General features: G+C 41.0%; 1 protein-coding gene across 42 annotated transcripts in view; it reads right to left on the bottom strand.

Annotated features, from left to right (window-relative positions):
* MAGI1 (membrane associated guanylate kinase, WW and PDZ domain containing 1) overlaps positions 1–18,246 on the bottom strand; it is a 481,773-nt gene that overhangs the window by 113,480 nt on the left and 350,047 nt on the right. For 40 of the 42 annotated variants that reach the window (XM_039548079.1, XM_039548081.1, XM_039548082.1 and 37 more), the window contains one exon: positions 781–900. In XM_039548079.1, the coding sequence (XP_039404013.1) occupies positions 781–900 (120 nt within the window). Of the gene's footprint in view, positions 1–780; positions 901–2,107; positions 2,301–18,246 lie in introns of those variants that run through there. The other 2 variants (XM_039548105.1, XM_039548109.1) reach the window with 2 other exon arrangements.

Genomic DNA, 18,246 nt, shown 5'->3' with positions numbered 1-18,246 from the left:
CAGCTAAAAACATCTGGAATGGTTTCCTTGTCGCTGATCTAACAGTTTGACTGCAGAGATTTGACCTGCCACGTCACCTTTGGACATATTCCTTGGCCAGTTTGGAATCTGTTCATCAATCTCTACACATGGGGTCTGCACAATGACCCACTTTGTCACTCTGACCTTTGTCAGTCAATGGTGCATGTTGTTGACCAGTGTCAAGTGACTAGATTTCATGGTGGCCTTAGGGCCCTTCATTGTGCTGATGAAAATGCTATTGGGTGGCTTGGCAAGCACTTCAAATGCTACAAGAGGATGGCTACCAATGTAATTTTGTATGATGGGTAACTGAACTACAAGCAGGAAGAAAAACTTAATATCACAGTGATGTGGGAATTCTCTACATTTCAAAGTAAGTGTATTAGGGTTGGTTTCTAATGCAAAGAAAATGAACTGTCTTCGCTAGGATAAAAGGTGTGCGAATGCAAGTTAACCAACTGGAAACAAAATCCTATCATAGTTTGTAGTTTTCACACAATTTATCAGATCAAGTTAAAAACTAGACTTCCCCCATAGCCTAACTTGACATGCTAATTTGTGTGAAAACCATGTACTGCCTTGCCTTCACTGGGATTTTATCCTGAGTTAGCTAACTAGAGTTAAGAATAGACCATGTTTTCCTTAATGAAGACAAAATCTAAGAAGCAGATAAAGTCACTGGCCTACACACCTTTATATTGACTATATAAGTGTCTCCTTCAGCTTATGTTACTGAACCAGCTCCCCGCTATGCCATACCTTCATATGTTCCTACTTCAAGAAGAGTTCCACTCTGCTCAAGGTCCAGAAACTCCTGCACAGTCAGAAAGTTATAGTCCACACCAGGCACTTCTCCTTCTCGTGGAGGACGGGTTGTGCCTAAATGGAGAAAGCTACAAGTTAGTGCAACATCAATATTATCAGGAATTAAATGAGACATTGAAACATCTTCCATGGAAATAACAGTATCAGGAAATTAATTCTCCCATGTGAGCTATGTGGAAAGAAACCTTGAGAGTCAGTTAGCGTGAATTCTAGAATTTACAGCCCAACATAAATACTGAATAGGTGCAGTAATTCTGTCCTTCACAGACATGTATTACCAATCGTTTTACCCTTCTGTATTCACTGGGCTGTGCCAAACGATCTCTTGTGGCATATGCAGAAAAGACATCTGCCAGAATTTGGTGTTCGGAACACACCAACAATTGTCCCTGTGGCTAGTCTGGGATTTTATTTTACTGACTCTCCTGTGAATTGCCAGCAATAAAATTCCTTACGCTGCACGAAGTATGTTTCTAGATAAGGAGGCTTCTTTGCAGCTTCTATTTGTATGTCTCCAATGCATCAACTCTCTCCTCTCACATCTCAGCTCAAGATCTCTTTTCTCCCTTGCACGTACCTGTTAATTTCTCCCTACTTTTGCTATTACTTTTTACTTAGCACTAGAAAGTGTTGTGGGGCACAGTTGTTAACACAGTTTGTTGTTAACAAAAATGTTAAAACTCTCTCTCTCACACACACACACTCACTCACTCTTCTGGTACAGTAGGTTCACCTAAAAACTTCATTCCAGTTTAAGAAATATTACCGAGTATCCCTCATTTTAAGTACAAAGAATTATCTTAAACTTATATCATCTCTAAAAACTAGAATGATTTTTTTTACATTGTATCCACAATTTGTTCCGGTAATGGTAAGATTACAAGTTTAAACATTCGAAAAATGTTTGAAAACACATGAGTGTGTTAAGGTTCTCCGGGTAAACAGCTCTTTGCCCCTGCTGCACCATCTCTGTATCGCAAAGGCTATGTATAACATGAGCATGAATATATTGAAACAAACAGGAACACAACACCCAACCATTTGTGTGCCTGTCCACGACTGAATGAGTTGGCTAAAGTTCAATCCCCATAAAATGGCAGTGACGGTAGTTAACGGGGGGAGGTATTGCTTTCTCTGTCAAGGGGCATGTCCAGAATTTGCGATTGAGGCTCATAGTTGGAGTTGGCAAAAAACAAAAAAACCACCCTGAACCTGGAAATATTTCAATGGAAAATGGAGACAAATTTTCCTGTTTTTCTACCTGCACTCCTTGTAACCTCGGGATTCTCTTGGATTCCTGGCTGCTCCTGGAGTCTCAGATAATGGCCCTTATCAGTTATATTAGATATGGAATAATATAACCCTTCCTCGCTGAACTCAACCTCCCCACATTCATGTTGTTGTGACCTCCAGATTAGATTATTGTAGTAAGGTCTTCAAGGAGTTATCTGTGACCAGCATCTCAGAAGCTTCCGCTAGTGTAGAACAGGGTGGCCCATGACTTCACAATTGTCACCTACTGATCCCCCAGAGACTACTCCAGCTCCCAATTTGCTGCTGGATGCAATTCAAGGTATTGACTTCAATCTACAATAAAAATCTGTATGGTTTGGGGTCTGGCTACTATTTCTGAGGCTGCCTGTTTCCCAACGCAGCATCCCAGAGACATAGCCCTTTGGTATGAATATGAGAAGACTGGGAACAGGGTTCCCTCACTGGTGCATCATCTATCCTGAAATTCCGTTCTCCCCATCAGCTTAAGTTCAGCAAGTGTGATGTAAGACGAGTCTTTTCACAACTTTTTGTTGCGGTGGCATATTCCACTGTTTTAGATTATAGGGTACAGTTGATACTGATCGGTTTTATGTTCAATAGTATTTATTTTCTTTAAGTGACTCCTGAGGCCACAGGATGTGCGAATTCTGTCAGTCTAACGATAAGTCTGATGACACATTCACAGATATTAACACACATTCAACCTCAGAAGAAAGTGTAGCATAAGATGCTTGGAGGGGTGTGGGCACTTTTGGCCATAATCAATCTGCTGGTTCAGGAATAACCTGAAAGCAGCCGAAAGCCGTAGCACTAAACATGACTGCTCATTATCGACGCACTCTTCCTTCCTGCAGGCAGAATCTCCTCATCACAGGCATCTGCCTCAGCCCTCCACAAAAAGGCTGAATTCCATCACTGCACATAGAAAGAGGTGGGGGCTCTTGGGAATTTACAGGGGAGACTGAAGCTCACAGAAGCTGCTCAGGCATAAAGTTCCTGTCCCACTGACAACTTGGCAGCTGTTTTCAAGTGCCAGGGAAGGGGAAAGTAGGTTTCTACGCCATCTATTTGAAATATGGTTCATGAGGTCATTCCTGAGAAATCCGGGGGGGAAAGAGGATGGGAAGCAATGGTGATTTTACATCACCTTTGCACTCCTTGTATTCTTGGGCTATCCAAGCCACTCTTGCTGATGCTCAAGCAGCAATGACCCCTCCACACGAACCATCTGCCAGCTACGAATAGCCAGAGCCCAGCATGCGCCAGCCATACCCGGTTTTCCCCCGGCATACCTAAAGTAGGGGCGATAGGCCGTAGGGGAGAGGGGTGGCACAGAACTATACTGCCCTGGAAACCAACTTACACACTGGGTATTTCTAATGACCTGTTTCTGTCACCTTTTACTTTACTTTGCTGGAGCAGTGTAAAGGGGCTAAAATGTAACTGAGAATTAGACCCTGTGTCTTTCCTCATCCAGTGTAACCGTCAGATGTCACCCGGGACCATCGGACGCTCGTGAATACAATGCATAGTAAATGATTTATCATGTAACTTACATATTAAACACAAACACACAGATAAGAAGGGGAATACATTATTTAATAAAATGAAGATCAGGGAACTTCGGGATTCATTTCAAACCTCCCCATAATTTCTTTATTCCTATCTTCCTCCTGAGACTATTTATTAACCATTTATTCCCCTTCTTCTGTTTTTTTATGATGGTAAAACTGCAGCTAGTGGTTTACTGTACTGGCTGGCTTTTTTACATGACAATTATATCTTTGCCATAATTCCTCTGAGCCATTTGGATGGATTTATGTATTCCATTTCAGTGTTCTTAATTTCCTGAAAATGTTCAAGTAAAAAAAAAAAAATCGCAGATGGGCTTGTTATCAGTAGGACTGTCTGTGATACACATTGAATGCATTAGAAATGCTGAGCCGTAGCGTACAAAGAAAAACATTACATCAGCTAGATAACATTTGTCACCTCGCATCAGTCTCCAATAACGAACGTACGGAAATAAAACACACGTTAGGGTGCCCTATTTGGGGGAAGGTTTAAAAAAAAACAAAAACAACAACTATCCATGTTATTGTCTAGCACAAAGATTGTTCTCAGATGCTTGTGCTGCTATCCATCCTGCCTTGAATCTGAGCAAGTGTTACTGACTGCGATTCAGAAAGAAAGAGGGAAGGGAAACCCCGCCTCCTCCTTTCTTGTAGCAGAATGGCAGACTTGCCGGCTGGACACACGCCTGGCAGATGGCATTTCAAAGAGTTTTCATGAACCATCTGGGATGTGTACAATGATTACAAACCACACTTACAACAAAGCCAGAAGGGTTTCTTCTCAACAGGAAAAAAAAAAAAAGCCAAGCAAATTCTATTCCCTGTCTCAGGAAGGGCATGCTAAAAATAACCAGTGTCTTCCATTCTGAGATCGTATATGGCCTAGACACAAATGCATGATTAATTTGCAGCATGTATGTTAGAGATTACCCCCAACACCTTCCCATCCAGGAACCTGTCACCGTAATGTTCTGCTGTTGAATCTGAAATAGTAATTAGGTCCCTTGTTATTAATGGGATTTAATGATGTGCACAGCATAGGACTTTGCTTTACATTCCATTTCATCATCTTTAGAGTGTGATGGTCTTTGCTGAGAGAAGACTTGGAGGATCATGGTCCACTTCATCAGAGCAGAGCAGCACTAATGGCAGATTAGAACATGGCTAATGGCAGAACTAATTAAACACACTGAGCTTTGTCGGCTACCCTGGCCAGAGTGAGATGTTCAGCTTGAAAACAGGAGCCAATCATATTTAAATATGTTAACCTGGCTGCCATATTTGCACTGAAATATTTAGCAGTATCAAATGTTACTGCCATTAGATAGTAATTTAGCTAATTAATTTGTGTTATGCCCTGCTGTGAGACTCGCTCAGAATTGCTAATGCTGCAACAAGAAGGCACCGAAGAAAAGGCTAGGTGATTATGGACTCCTTGCATGCATTTTATGGTTCATAAATTTTTACGATATTTGGCAAAAGTGCTCCCTTTTGTATAAAGGTAGGTAGTGACCTTACATTCATAATCTAACCACTTGTACCTTTTCTCCTGTAGCCATAAAAAGAGACTACATCAGCACTGAAGTTTGCACCATCAGCTTCTCATGGAGGGGGGGAGGGGGGAAAGCTGAGAACAGATTTAAAAATTTTATTAAGATGATGTTAAAAAAAGTGAACAGTACAGAGTTTAAGCATAGAAGTTCCTGGTTATCAGGGAATAACAGATTATCGAGGGTGCAAAGTTTGGTTTAAGATCGGGTGGCATAAGTAATACATAATCTGCAATATCCCCGACTGGAGGTAAAAGGTTGATGGGTCAAAGTACAGACATTGAGATACGGATACTAGAACGCTAATCTGCCTACCATGGTTCTGAATTCAGTAATATAACAGTGTCCATTTTAAAGACAAATTGATATCGCCATTATATTGCCTATCGAACAACTGTGCTGACAATGATCCAGCATAAGCCTAAAGGATAGCATGGTCAAATTGTTAATATGAGATTCAGAGGCTGTTTATCTCCTTATCATTCTACCAGGGCCTCATGTTAAGTTGTTAAAAGCCTTTGATACCCTGCTGCTAAATTAATCAGAATCTTACTTATTGTAATCCAAGCATAAGACTTCAAAGAGCCCAGAGTCAGTCACCTCAATTACCTTCTTGTTAGAAGAAAACAATTCTCTAGCATTGTAGTGCAATTATTACACCTAATCAGTCGCCAGCAAATCATTTAGAGGTTGATTTTCAAAGGTGCTGAACACCCTCACCTCCCATTGACAGCTGTAATTTTCGTAATCTCCTCACCCACTCCTGTTGGTTGCAGTTTAGAATCCAACAGAGCACAGGGGCATTCACCACGTGTTTCTTAAAACTATATAATTTGCAGGAAAATAGCTTTATACTCACTGCCATCTAAGAGGAGGCTGCACTCAGGCTTCATTTAAAACCCCAGAGCTGACACCTAATTAGAGACTTGCGTACTCAGACTGTATATTAAGTTTCACAACACGGTTGCGCTACATTTTTTCTCCATATGTATACAAAGGGTGTTTGCACCTTGTCAGACAGTCTGTAGCAAAAAGTATGAAGCAAGATGCATGAACAGTAGCATCAGATTGAAAAGATAAAAAAGCTAAGTTTTATGGCTGGAGTTTTATGAAATATCTTTCGGAGACTGCTTAGAAGCAGCAACATCATTCTAGTATGTGTTCTGGAGGCATCCCAGAAGGTTTTTTAGCATTTGTTGAAGAAGGTTGCCCCTGGGAAAATTTTCAACAACCAGGGGGAAACAAATGTTGTTTAAAGGTCACCCTCTTCTCTCATGTCATTAGATAATTTGGGAAGTCTATTTCGTCTCTTTTGCATCTGTCATTTAAATCACCAGATAAATGAAAGGCAGGGCAAGCTCTGCAGGCCTGCTGATGGCAACAAGAAAAGCAAACAGACAGAAACAACCTGTTCTGTCTCCAGAAAAGACACCCGATTCATTGCCAGGCTTGAACAAGAATTGCTCATATACGGCATACAATTAAAAATAGCCTAATCTATAAATAGTACATGAATACAAAATTAAGTGCAACACTTCCATTAGCAATTTTGTAGCACAGTTTTCTTCGGTATGGCCAATTTAGGTATTATCCAAATAGATACTACTGGCATTTTCTTCAAGAAAGTCTGAATGGAGTTAAGTCTCAGATAGTCTTATGGTATTCACATATTTCTTTTGTCCACCGATGTATGGGTGTACCCTGACAATTGACTCTGTAAAAATGGCATTGCATCATGTTTGTTACAGACCAAATTTACACAGTTTATAAACAGCTTTTTTTTTCTAACTCTCCGCTTAGTAAACTCATTCTGAGATTTGAAAGTTAAGATAAGCGCTTTCCCTCTTGTGCATCATCAGCCATTATGCTAACCAATCGGAGGTGCGTTAAAAATGCAGTTAAGTTACAAGTCAGGTGTTCAATGGAGTAGCAGAGGTGCAAGTTAGGGAAGAATATGGTCTTATTTTAGAAATGCGTTCAGAGCTCTGTAAGTGACGCATGAACAGGAACAGAATCCAGCTCACTCTTGGCATTTTCAGAAGCATTCAGCGTTGGCCTAACTTTGTTCTCATTGGAGTCAACAGCAAAACTCTCTGGCTTTAAGGCGAGTAGAGTTAAGTCAATGCTGAGCGCTTTTGCAAATCCCACCTTATTTTAGCAACGGTTAGTTATCTACAAGAAAAGGAATGATGCCAATCATCAGCCTCTCATAAATGACAGTGAATTTCTTTTTGACACAGTATCCAATCGTATCACTCCTTTTCTTTCCTCTCAAAGAAGTAATAATAATACCACTGGGACGTTTCACTCCTTATTCTTTATGGAAATAAGCTTACGATATGAATATGACACAACTGAGATGTACTTTATGTAAGATGGGTATCTGACGTTAGGAAATATTGACTATGTATCTGTATTTCAGCTATGCTACTTCGGGTGATGCCCACTGCTAACACTTCAGGTACAACAATGGAAAAGCCAGACAGGGTGGATGGCCCACCAGCGAGAACAATGGACTGTGAAAAGGCCTGGCCTTCCTGTGGACGCTTCATATTGCCACTGACTCATGGACACTGTGATCCTACACAGTCAGGTGGTCTTGTCATCTGATACTAAACATTACCTGGGACTTCTTGTAATTTTCCACTGGAAGGGAAGGAGGGTCAAGTTTGGAAAACAAAGGATTCTCGCCTCATGTAAATGCTATTTAAGGTTGGGGAGGAAGGCAAACGGGTCTTCTCCTCTCCATGGCCTGTCTGCCCAAGAAAAAAGACTGGTAAAACCACCTAAAGGGAAGGCAAGGGGGGAATCTAGACTAAGATGGGGTCCAATTTGAAAAAAAAATATAACTGGAACTCTGAACCACCGAAACTTTGCAAACGGCCTAAAATAACATTTAGGGTGAGAATTTACATTTCGTAACCTGTTTCTTAAGTATATTGAGCTTAGCTTGCGTATTTTGCTTTATTAGGTCAGTAATCTGCTTTGTTCTGTCTGTTCTCTCTTATATTCACTTACAATTTACCTTTTGTAGTTAATCAACTTATTGCTTGTTTATAATATAACCACGTTTATTTAATTTCTAACTGGGGGGGCGGGAGGGGCAAGAAGTTGTGCATATCTCCCTCCACATTGAGGGAGGGGGCAAATTACATAAAACCTTCGGGTTTGTATGGCGCTTGAAGGAGTGGGCACCAGAGTGTTGGGGTGAGCCCCGAAGGCTGAATCTTTCCAGAGCGGGTCTGTCTCTCTGTGCAGCTGGGTGTGGTCCTGCCTGTGCGCTTGGCTGGAAGAGGCTTCTGAGCCTAACCCAACAAGGCCAGGTAAAGGGCAGAATAGCCTGATTCAGGGGCACCTGAGCACATCCGGTGACACCCCAAAGGGCCCAAACCTGTCACAACCACCACCACTCTCAGTGGATCTCAAAGTGTTTTACAATGGAGGTCAGCATCATTATCCCTAGTTTACAGATGTATCACCTTTTGAATCCACATTTGAGCAACTATCCAGCCAAGCTGCACATCCCCAAGGTGACATCAACCGTAATTGAAAAAACGCAGCAGCTTAGAATGTTCAAACCCTCAAAGACAGACATTATTTTTGTCCCTTTTAATCTGCTTTAGGTATTTATTTGTCCCCCATCATAACAGTATCCGAGTGTCTCACAATTTTTAACGTATTTATCCTCCCTACACCTCTGTGAGGTAGGAAAGAGCTGTTATTCCCACTGTACAGATGGGAAACTGAGGCACAGAAAGACTAAAGCCATGTCTACACTTGTGGCAGGGTATGGGTAGCTACATGCTCCAGTGAAAGGCAGGTTGTGTTCACACTGTAGCATGTAGCTCTGCGCAACAGTAAAAGGCTCTGACAAGGGGGTAGCTGTAGAGGAAAGGAATGGCAGCGGGACTGCTAATATTAGCAGTGTAGCCACAAGAGGCCTTGGGTGTGTAGAGATCCATGTAGGGTACATACACACAGCATTCAGGCGAGTAGGGCACCCTACTCGTCCCAGCAGTGCCTCACCATCTATGTTGCTATTTATACCTGTGCTAACTGGGCATGCAGCGCCTATACTCTATCCGAAACCTCTCCTGACTTGCCCAAAGTCACACAGAGAGGCAGAACCCAGGTCTCTGAGGTAGACCTCTCACCTCTGAACCATCCCCCCCATCATCCTCAACACTTGAATGCTGTCTCACTTGTGAGGTGCAAATGTTCATGGCAACATTGCAGTAGACTCCACAAATGCTGCCAAATGAACTTCCATAAACTTTCTCCCCTAAACAGATTAGATTCTGATTCATGAGACAAGTAATTCTCATCTCTCTTCACACAGAAACACTCCAGTAGGATGTTGCCTTCATTCAGTGATCATTATTAGCAATCCTTGTTACCGAGTTCATTTTGTGGCTGAGTTGGCTGCTGGATAATATGGAGAGTAAAATACTTGCCATCTCAAATGCTTTGCGGGAATCTTGTTAATTAACACTAATGATGAGGACACCCATGGGGAATGGCTGAATTTCATGAATTTGTGAATAAGGGCCCAATCCTGGGCCCACTGAACTCAAGAATATAGCACCTGCTAATTTAAATGGTGTATGACCAGGCAGTACATAAACTGTTGATGAAAAAGCAAGGACAATGCAATACAAAATGTACTTTGTTCACTGATTTGTGCAGTGGAGTTTAGCTGTCATTATTTACATTATTCTCCATAATACACTAGTTAATGTACTAGAGAATATTTTCATAACCAATCAAGCCTTAGTAATGGGACCTCATTACAGTGCCCTGTTATTAAGGCTTTGCTAAGAAGTGAGGTGAGACTGCACTTTTTGTGTGCACGAATTATGGGGAGAGTGGATTCGCTGAATGTGAATTAACAAGGTGATTCTTTAGATCGCAACAGGAATATTTCATGTATTCTCTCATATATACAACTTAAACATTCTTGATAATGCAACAGTTACAACAAAGAAATGCTTTCTTCAGAAATAAATCTTTTCTGTGCAGTATTTTTTTCATTTTCTTTTAAGAGAGAACTATATATTTTGGAAAAATCCTGAAGACAAATAGATGTATGAGTATGCTAAGCATACACCGTATTATTCGCTCTACATGCTTCGGATGCGGTCTCATAATCTGGTTATTTGTAATACTGAAAATCCTCAGCTGACTCTTAGATCCTCCCCTCTGACATGTATTGCCATGCATTGGTCATATCAGCCCTTGTCTGAGTACACACATGTAGGATGCAAAAGGCTGGACTGACTCCTAGAAACAAACATAACGCTGATTGTTTTATTATATATGCTTATCCCTCCATCCATACAAACCTAAACACGAAAGACCAAGAAGTGGCCAGTTCCCTTTTACACCCTGCAACCGCTACTCGCATCCTGTGTAGAACTGCAGTCAGGGATGCTGGTCTGCAGAGCTACTACATCCCTGCCACCAGTTGCAAAAGGGCAGTGGGAAAGGGCAAGGAGTGAAAGGAGTCACGGATGCATCTCCCCCACACAAAGCACTCCGGCCAGCACAGCAGTGTCAGGGGATTGGAGAGCCAACTCTGAGCCATTTATAGACCTGGAGCTATTTACTTCCTAAGGGGGAACTGGACAGGAGACTGCAACTGAATCACCCTCCCAGCTCCTCTTGGGGCAGTGTATTGCCCCTTGCTTTAGTCTTATAACTACCTGGTATTAGATCACAGGGTTGCCTGTGATACCAAGGGACTGGACTCCATGGCCAGGAGGTCTCTTCCAGTCCTATGTGTATGTCTACACGGCAAAGACAGAAAACAACAGCTCGCGGCAGCGAGTCTTCGTACCCAGGTCTGCAGACTCGGGCTCACGGTATGCTGCTAAAAACATTAGCATGGATGTTTTGGCTTGGGCTCTGAAACCTGCCCATCTCCTCGGACTTCATCGCCTGAGCACGAGCCCACGCCCGAACGTCTGCACCTGGGCTCTGAGACTCGCTGCTGTGGGCGTGGTTTTTTGCCGTGTAGACAAATCGTATGAGACTTATGGTGATTGGCCTTTTACACTCACCCCACCACAACAGGTATGTTTTATTTCCTCCTATTAAAGAAAATAAATTACCTAGAGCTGCAGTGACTCTCTTGCCATTATCAGCTTTTTTCAGGAAGAAATTTGAAGGACATGTATGTTTGCCCCTCCACATAATGCCGAGAGCTCTCCAAAGAGAAAGAGGGTAAAAATCAAACCTGGCAGTTTCATGAGCTCACTTTCACTGAGAAAGAGATCCACAAACTAGTTATACATACTAGAGTCATCCCACAAGTGAGAAATAAAACATCCATCGGCTCTCGTTCCCACTGTGCTGAATGACTAAACTTAAGTGTAAGTAGAAGCAAAAGAACAGGGAAAATTAGTGGTCTCTTGAGGAGGCACAGTACCAGAAGTCAGCCAATTTCCCATTAGCTATTAGATCTTTATCTGCTGGGTACCATGTTTAAGGTACGAGCAGGTAATAGTGCAGCATGACAAGGCTGTAGCAAAAATATGTGCTTAACCTCAGGGGTGTGGAGGCTGTCTGTCTAGAAACGGGAAAGAACGGGTGTCAAGACTCCATTTGATAGAGAATAGAAGGATGTGTGTGCTGGAAACTCTTGTAAAGAAATCACAGGACATAAGGCAGAGACAGAAGGCAAGTGTACAAGTAATGCAAGTATCGGTCAGGCAAGCCGGGGTGACTAGCTTTCCAGGAATACTTAAAGGATTGTGTGTTATTCAAGAATGCTTTTCATCCTACATAAAGTCCTGACGGTGTTTCACAATTTGTGGGAAGATGCTAGATGGAATCTGGAGGTGGAAACCCAGTGAACGACAACTCAGGTTTATTTTAACTATTAAATAAATATTAATAAACCGTTTGGGTAACACATTACTGCATAGCCAAGATAAGGCCCTCTCCATCTACCAGTTAAATCAGTGGGAGTCTTTCCATTAATTTTAGCAAGAGCTGGGGCCTCAAAAATGGAGCAGGTACACAAGCCAATGTCATCTTTGAGAGTAAAGAAGACCCCTCTCCAGATATATAGGCTGCAGAAAAATGGGGCCCTCAAGCTTGGGTATGATATGTTGGTTTCCCCAAAAAGCAAGGTCTCTCATTATCAACATCAATCAAAGGCTTTAGAGATGTCCTGAGAATTGACCCTGCACTTAACACACTCTTGAAAGAGGACCCAAAATAGGTTAAGTGCTTGTATTTGTTTTGATGGCATTCTAAGCAAACTTTGCCCACCAGCGCTTTACAACCAGGCTGGCTGTGACTCTCTTTTCATGAGACAACCAGTCTGTCAGCACACCTCCTCACCGAAAGATAAAATCATGTCCCCTTTCCTCTTTTTAGGTAGTTATAGTCTATTACAGGGGCAGGCAACCTATGGCACGCGTGCTGATTTTCAGTGGCACTCACACTGCCGGGTCCTGGCCACTGGTCCGGGGGGCTCTGCATTTTAATTTAATTTTAAATGAAGTTTCTTAAATATTTTAAAAAGCTTATTTACTTTACATACAACAATAGTTTAGTTCTATATTATAGACTTATAGAAAGAGACCTTCTAAAAACATTAAAATGTATTACTGGCATGCGAAACCTTAAATCAGAGTGAATAAATGAAGACTCGGCACACCACTTCTGAAAGGTTGCCGACCCCTGGTCTATTATCTCTTACCCCAGGAGTCCGCTCTTCAGAGACTTTGTCTTTGTCCTCAGACCCACACGTGGCCCAACGAGGAGAAACAGCCTGTCTCTACAGATGTCCATCGTTCTATATGCGGATTGAGTCAGCCCTGAGGCTCCCCTCAACTCAGGTGACACGCTTTAAGCTTTAACAGTTTTGGAACCTAATCTTTTTACATCTCTCAAACTATTTTCCATACAAATATGTTGCAGTGATTATGATGACCAGTGGGCTAATGGCTCATGGAAGAGACGTCACATGCCATCCTTTGGTGAACTATCATGCATATATCTGATCCAGGGGAACCACCACCCTGTACACACTGTGTCCTCTGCCAACTGGCACCAAAAGGGTCCCTGGGTCACCTGTGTACACATACATATGCTTACACACACACGCGCGCACACAGAAAAGTATTCTGGAAATTAAAGATCTAGTAATAAAGAGGAAATTGAATTATTTCAGCCTCCTCAACAAACATTACTCATCTCCCTTGCTGTTTTTCTTCTACTGTCAGAAAAATTCAGACAGTCAGCAAAACGTGGGCCACTTTTCATCAGGTGCGGTACAGAATACTCCCATTGACTTCAACTGTGCTTGAATCAGGCCCTTAACATGCTGTCCAATGTCTCCATAAAACAACTCACCTAACAGTATGAACCTCTAACAGGAGCCACTCAGTCTCTTCCCTGTCTGGTTCCATCACAAGTGGAAGGATTAATGTAAAACATTTTTGGTTAAATACGGAGACACTGCCTGAAGACTAATATGGTGACCTCATGTTCTCTGACCAGGAGATTTTTTTTACACAATCACATCCTGATATGTTTTTATAGGGCCTCAATGCTATTATTTAAAGCAGGCCTTTTACTGAGTAGTGAATGCTGGCAGTATCTTCTCCCCAATACATTTTCTCCCATTGCCTGTAGCTGTGAAAAACTATACACTTAATGGACTTCCAACTGTGATAATGTCATCACACTCTTACAAACCCATGTGTCTCCTGTGACACTCCAATTTTCAGCAAGACAGAAGTTTGCTCACTACCAGTCCCTTCGTTCAGGTGGGTCTTGTTCACAAACAAATCATGGCTCAGCTTAGATACTCTGCAGCTTCATACTCAAAACCGTTAAAAGGAACTGACCAACAAATGAGGGACGTTATGCATTTTAAGTATAACAAGGGTGCAGACATATGCAGTTATGTAGCCATCTGGAGTTAGTTACATTAAAATTCAAGGGGAGGGTTAGAACATGCTGATAACATACCCATTTGGGATTTTATTCCCAACAGGCTCAATCTCTCCTTTAATCTAATTTGACATTACCCACCCCCTTTCTATAATTTATCAGTACATTTTTATGCATAGCTTGGTTTTACTTCTTCATGGGTTCCAATATTTTAGTTGGTTTTATATTTTCTTCTCGTTCACTTTGCCTAGCAACCTGATCACGTGAAAATTCAAGATGATGCAAAATGTGAATCTGGATTTTGAACACTTTGAAGTTTAGTGGTGTTTGGATTTAGGGTCCAGCTCTAGTTATCACATGCAGCTTTTAAATCACTTTAAAAAAAAAAGAGGAACCGTTCATCCATTTACTGTTCAGCTGACATAAAAGTTACTGAAACCAGACACATATCCTTAATTGTAAATTAAATATCCCTTTTCCTCAGCATGATGAAATCCTCATCTTCCTATTACTGATGTGTGAAATAGGACACTGAAGAAAGCCTGAATTACACTACAGCCTCCATTTACTGAGAAGTTTTCTGATGTAGGAAGAATTTTGGTTAGATGGCCTATAATTCCAAGGTTTCTTTTCAAGTCAACGCAAACCATCATAGTATGGGACAAAAATAGGTTTTTCTGATTATTATAGTTTTGTTTGTTACACATTAACAGCAATCAATGAGACTCATGAATTTCACTTGATGATAGCCATGAAATAATTTACTTGCATTTCTGTAGCATTGTCCTGATCCAACAAAACTCTTTAGTTCTGTGTTAGGAAATTCAACATGATGTTTAGAGTTTTGCTTCATTTAATCCTTTTACTCCTAGTTACTCCCCTTCTCTCTGATTAAACCTTTGTAATGTTTGGCTTCTCTCTGATTAAACCTTTGGCTAAGCCATACATACAGTCTTTTTAGGATCTTCTTACGAGACATTCTTCTCAAATCTCTTAATATTAGATGCAATTCTCAAAATACCTGCCAGTATATCAATCTCTTTCTGTTTGGGTGCCCAAAAATGAACATGATAGTCCACAAGAGCTCCCTCCGGTGCCATGATGAGTTTGGCTCTCATTTGCCATGTGCATCCAATACTTGTATGCTCTGTGAATAGGTACGAGGTTCCTTAGGATCATCTGTAGTCACAGGTTTGAATCCAGCCCAAGTAGATAGCAACAAAAATCATCACTATGCAATGATGGTTTCAGGGCCCAATTTAAATGAATTGCTGCTTGTCCCAGTCCAATTCTTAGTGAACAGATGCACACATTACAAAAACCAACAACACGTCTAAGGACCTATCTGCTGTCTGTGCTGTCACAGAGGCAGGGATTTAATTTTCATAAACACCATTATTTTCTCAGCTGAGACACAGCCCCTCCAAATTAGAATCAAAACACATTTGGTAGAGGTGCTCCGAGAAAAGCTTGCCTGAGCACAATGCGTCTGATGGATGAACAGAAACCAGCTTCCAACGCTATCAAAACTCAATAAATTGACAGCTCCCTCCGCCCCCCCCAAGCTCCCCCGAAAATATGAAGTGATATCTGTGCTTCTTGAAACCATTAAGGTGAGATTTTAAATACCAAACAGTATCTGACTTAAAAGAGATTATTAGTGGAATATAAAGTTTTTAGGCTCTCCTATGGCACATAAGGCTTAATCAAAAAATAAATTTTAAAGCTAAGCTCAGACATTTATTTTCAAAGTGGGAGACATTTATCCCTCAACAGCTATTTCTGGTCCTCCAAATGACTGATGCAGGTGAAGTCATTTTACCAGGTGGATGCTGATAAGAAGAATTAAAAGGTCCCCTTTATGGGCACAATCCTGAACACACTTGTTTAACTTTAAGCACGTGAATAGTTCCATTGACTTCAAGGGCCTACCAACATGCTTAAAATTAAGCAGATACTTAAATATTTTCAGGATTAGTGCCTATATGCAATAAGCACATTTTGGCTAGGTTAGAGAATTTGTTTCTGCTCTAATTAGTACCCAGACTAACATCTCACAAAAGCTGTTTCCTAGGATTTGAAATTCTGGGCAAGAGGGTGGTGTATATTTAGTGAATTCAACAACAAAAGACAATAAAGCTCAAACATTCAGCAACATGACTGGTCAAATGTCACTTCATGAGATAAATAACTGGACATTTCTGTTACTTGAGAAAAACATCTCCCATCTCAATAAGCAAGTGGTTTATAATTGTGAAAATTTCGATTCTGGAGCAAAATTCCATGCCCAGGGCTGGATTCCACAGTTTCAGAACCACGGAATGTGCAAGGCCCTAGGGCTACAGTATCACTTATGTGTTTGTAATTAAATATAAAAATCTACCTACCTATCTGGCACCTATCATCATAGTATCCAAGTACTTCAAAATCTGTACCTCCCGATGAGGTAGGGAAGTGCTGTTATGTCAGATGAGGAATTGAGGCACAGAGACACATGGTGTAAACCCAAAGTCACACAGGAAGTTTGTGAAGGAGCAGGGAGTTAAACGTGAGTCTCCTAAGTCCCATGACTCTACAGTTATTGTTGTGAGAAGTGGGTTCAAGGCACTCCACAGTGACAGATTCACAAGAAAAGGAATTTCTAACATAACTGCTGAGTCAGCCTTTACTTACAGGAGCAAAAACCCACCCCTAAACAGGTGACCACGCAGTACAATATATCAGCTAAACAGGCGCTTGGGACAATATTGAAGATCACAAACCAGCTAAGCCACACTTTCCACCATTGATGACATCAGCAATTTGCCTGTAAAATAAACAACAGCCTTGTGCAGGAATAATCCATTATTCCATATATTTTTAGCAATTACCATTGAAACTAGTAAAATACAAAAAGAAAGAACTGATGAAATAATATTGAAAGAAATTCTAAATCCAGCTGATTAACTGGCATCCTCCTCATTCAGATCACTTCGTTCCTCTGCAGGAAATTATACTATGAAACATTATCTACAGGATTTCTCTTGCCATTATTTCAGTTCAGTTTGTGCTATGCATTACACTTTCTAGATGGATGAGTCACATTAATTATTATTTTTCACTCTGACTGTTAAGCCAAATTAGGCAGCTTTTCGAGGTGAAGAGGAAAACACAATTATTAATGCCTCTAAACATTTGTTCTGGAAAAAACAGATGTAGACGGGGGGGGGGGGGGGGCGGAACTTTGCTGATAGTCTCAGAAAATGTTTTGGCCCGACATTTGTTATTCAGATATTAAGCAGCGCCTTTCACACACTGTAGCTCCTATTTATTTTATTTGTAACACTCTAGATTGTAAGCTCCTTGGTGCACAGACCATCTTATGGTTCTGTGATTCTACAGCTGCTCCATGATTGGGCCCCAAGGTGCTCTGGTATTACAGATACTACTACTACTAATACAGTGATTCTCTCTGAGCTAGCTTGATGCATTCCAGATACATATATTTAATCCTGTACTTTGAAATTTATTCACTAACGAACTTAATTTTTTTCTAGGGTTGTTTTTTTTTTTTTTTTTTTTTTTTTAAAAGGGAGCCATGTTTAGAATTTTAATTATACAAAGAGAAGGGGAAAAAAACAGGAGTGATTTGGGTTTCATTTTATCCAACCCCCACAAATTCAGGACTGTGGAAGGGGCAATTCCGAGAGAGAGCCATCATTACCTTAAATCCATCAATTCTCCTCTCCCCTCTGTCAGAAGTTACATAGCCATTATTCAGAGAACGGGAGTTGATTTCCTGGATCATACCTTCTCTTTGTTGCTTAATGGGATTCTCATTTATTATTTAAAAGAATTGAAACTGGATCTTCCCTTGAGATCTTGTGTAAATTGAGACTTTAAGTGAATTTGTCCAACCTGTATAATTGATTCAGTCTCTCCTGGAGTATGGTAGTACTCAACGGGAGTAAGGCTGGAAGAATTGGGCTCTTAGTGTATAGTTAATGTAAGAATCAGCAAAGATTTAATCTAGGTTCAGGATTTTACTATACACAGAATAAAATGCTCAGATATGAATTTATACTTCAAAAAACAGACTTAAGCATCTAACTTTC

Source organism: Mauremys reevesii, linkage group 7, assembly GCF_016161935.1.
Source record: "Mauremys reevesii isolate NIE-2019 linkage group 7, ASM1616193v1, whole genome shotgun sequence".
Lineage (NCBI taxonomy): Eukaryota > Metazoa > Chordata > Testudines > Geoemydidae > Mauremys > Mauremys reevesii.
This window is presented reverse-complemented; position numbering and strand designations above follow the sequence as displayed.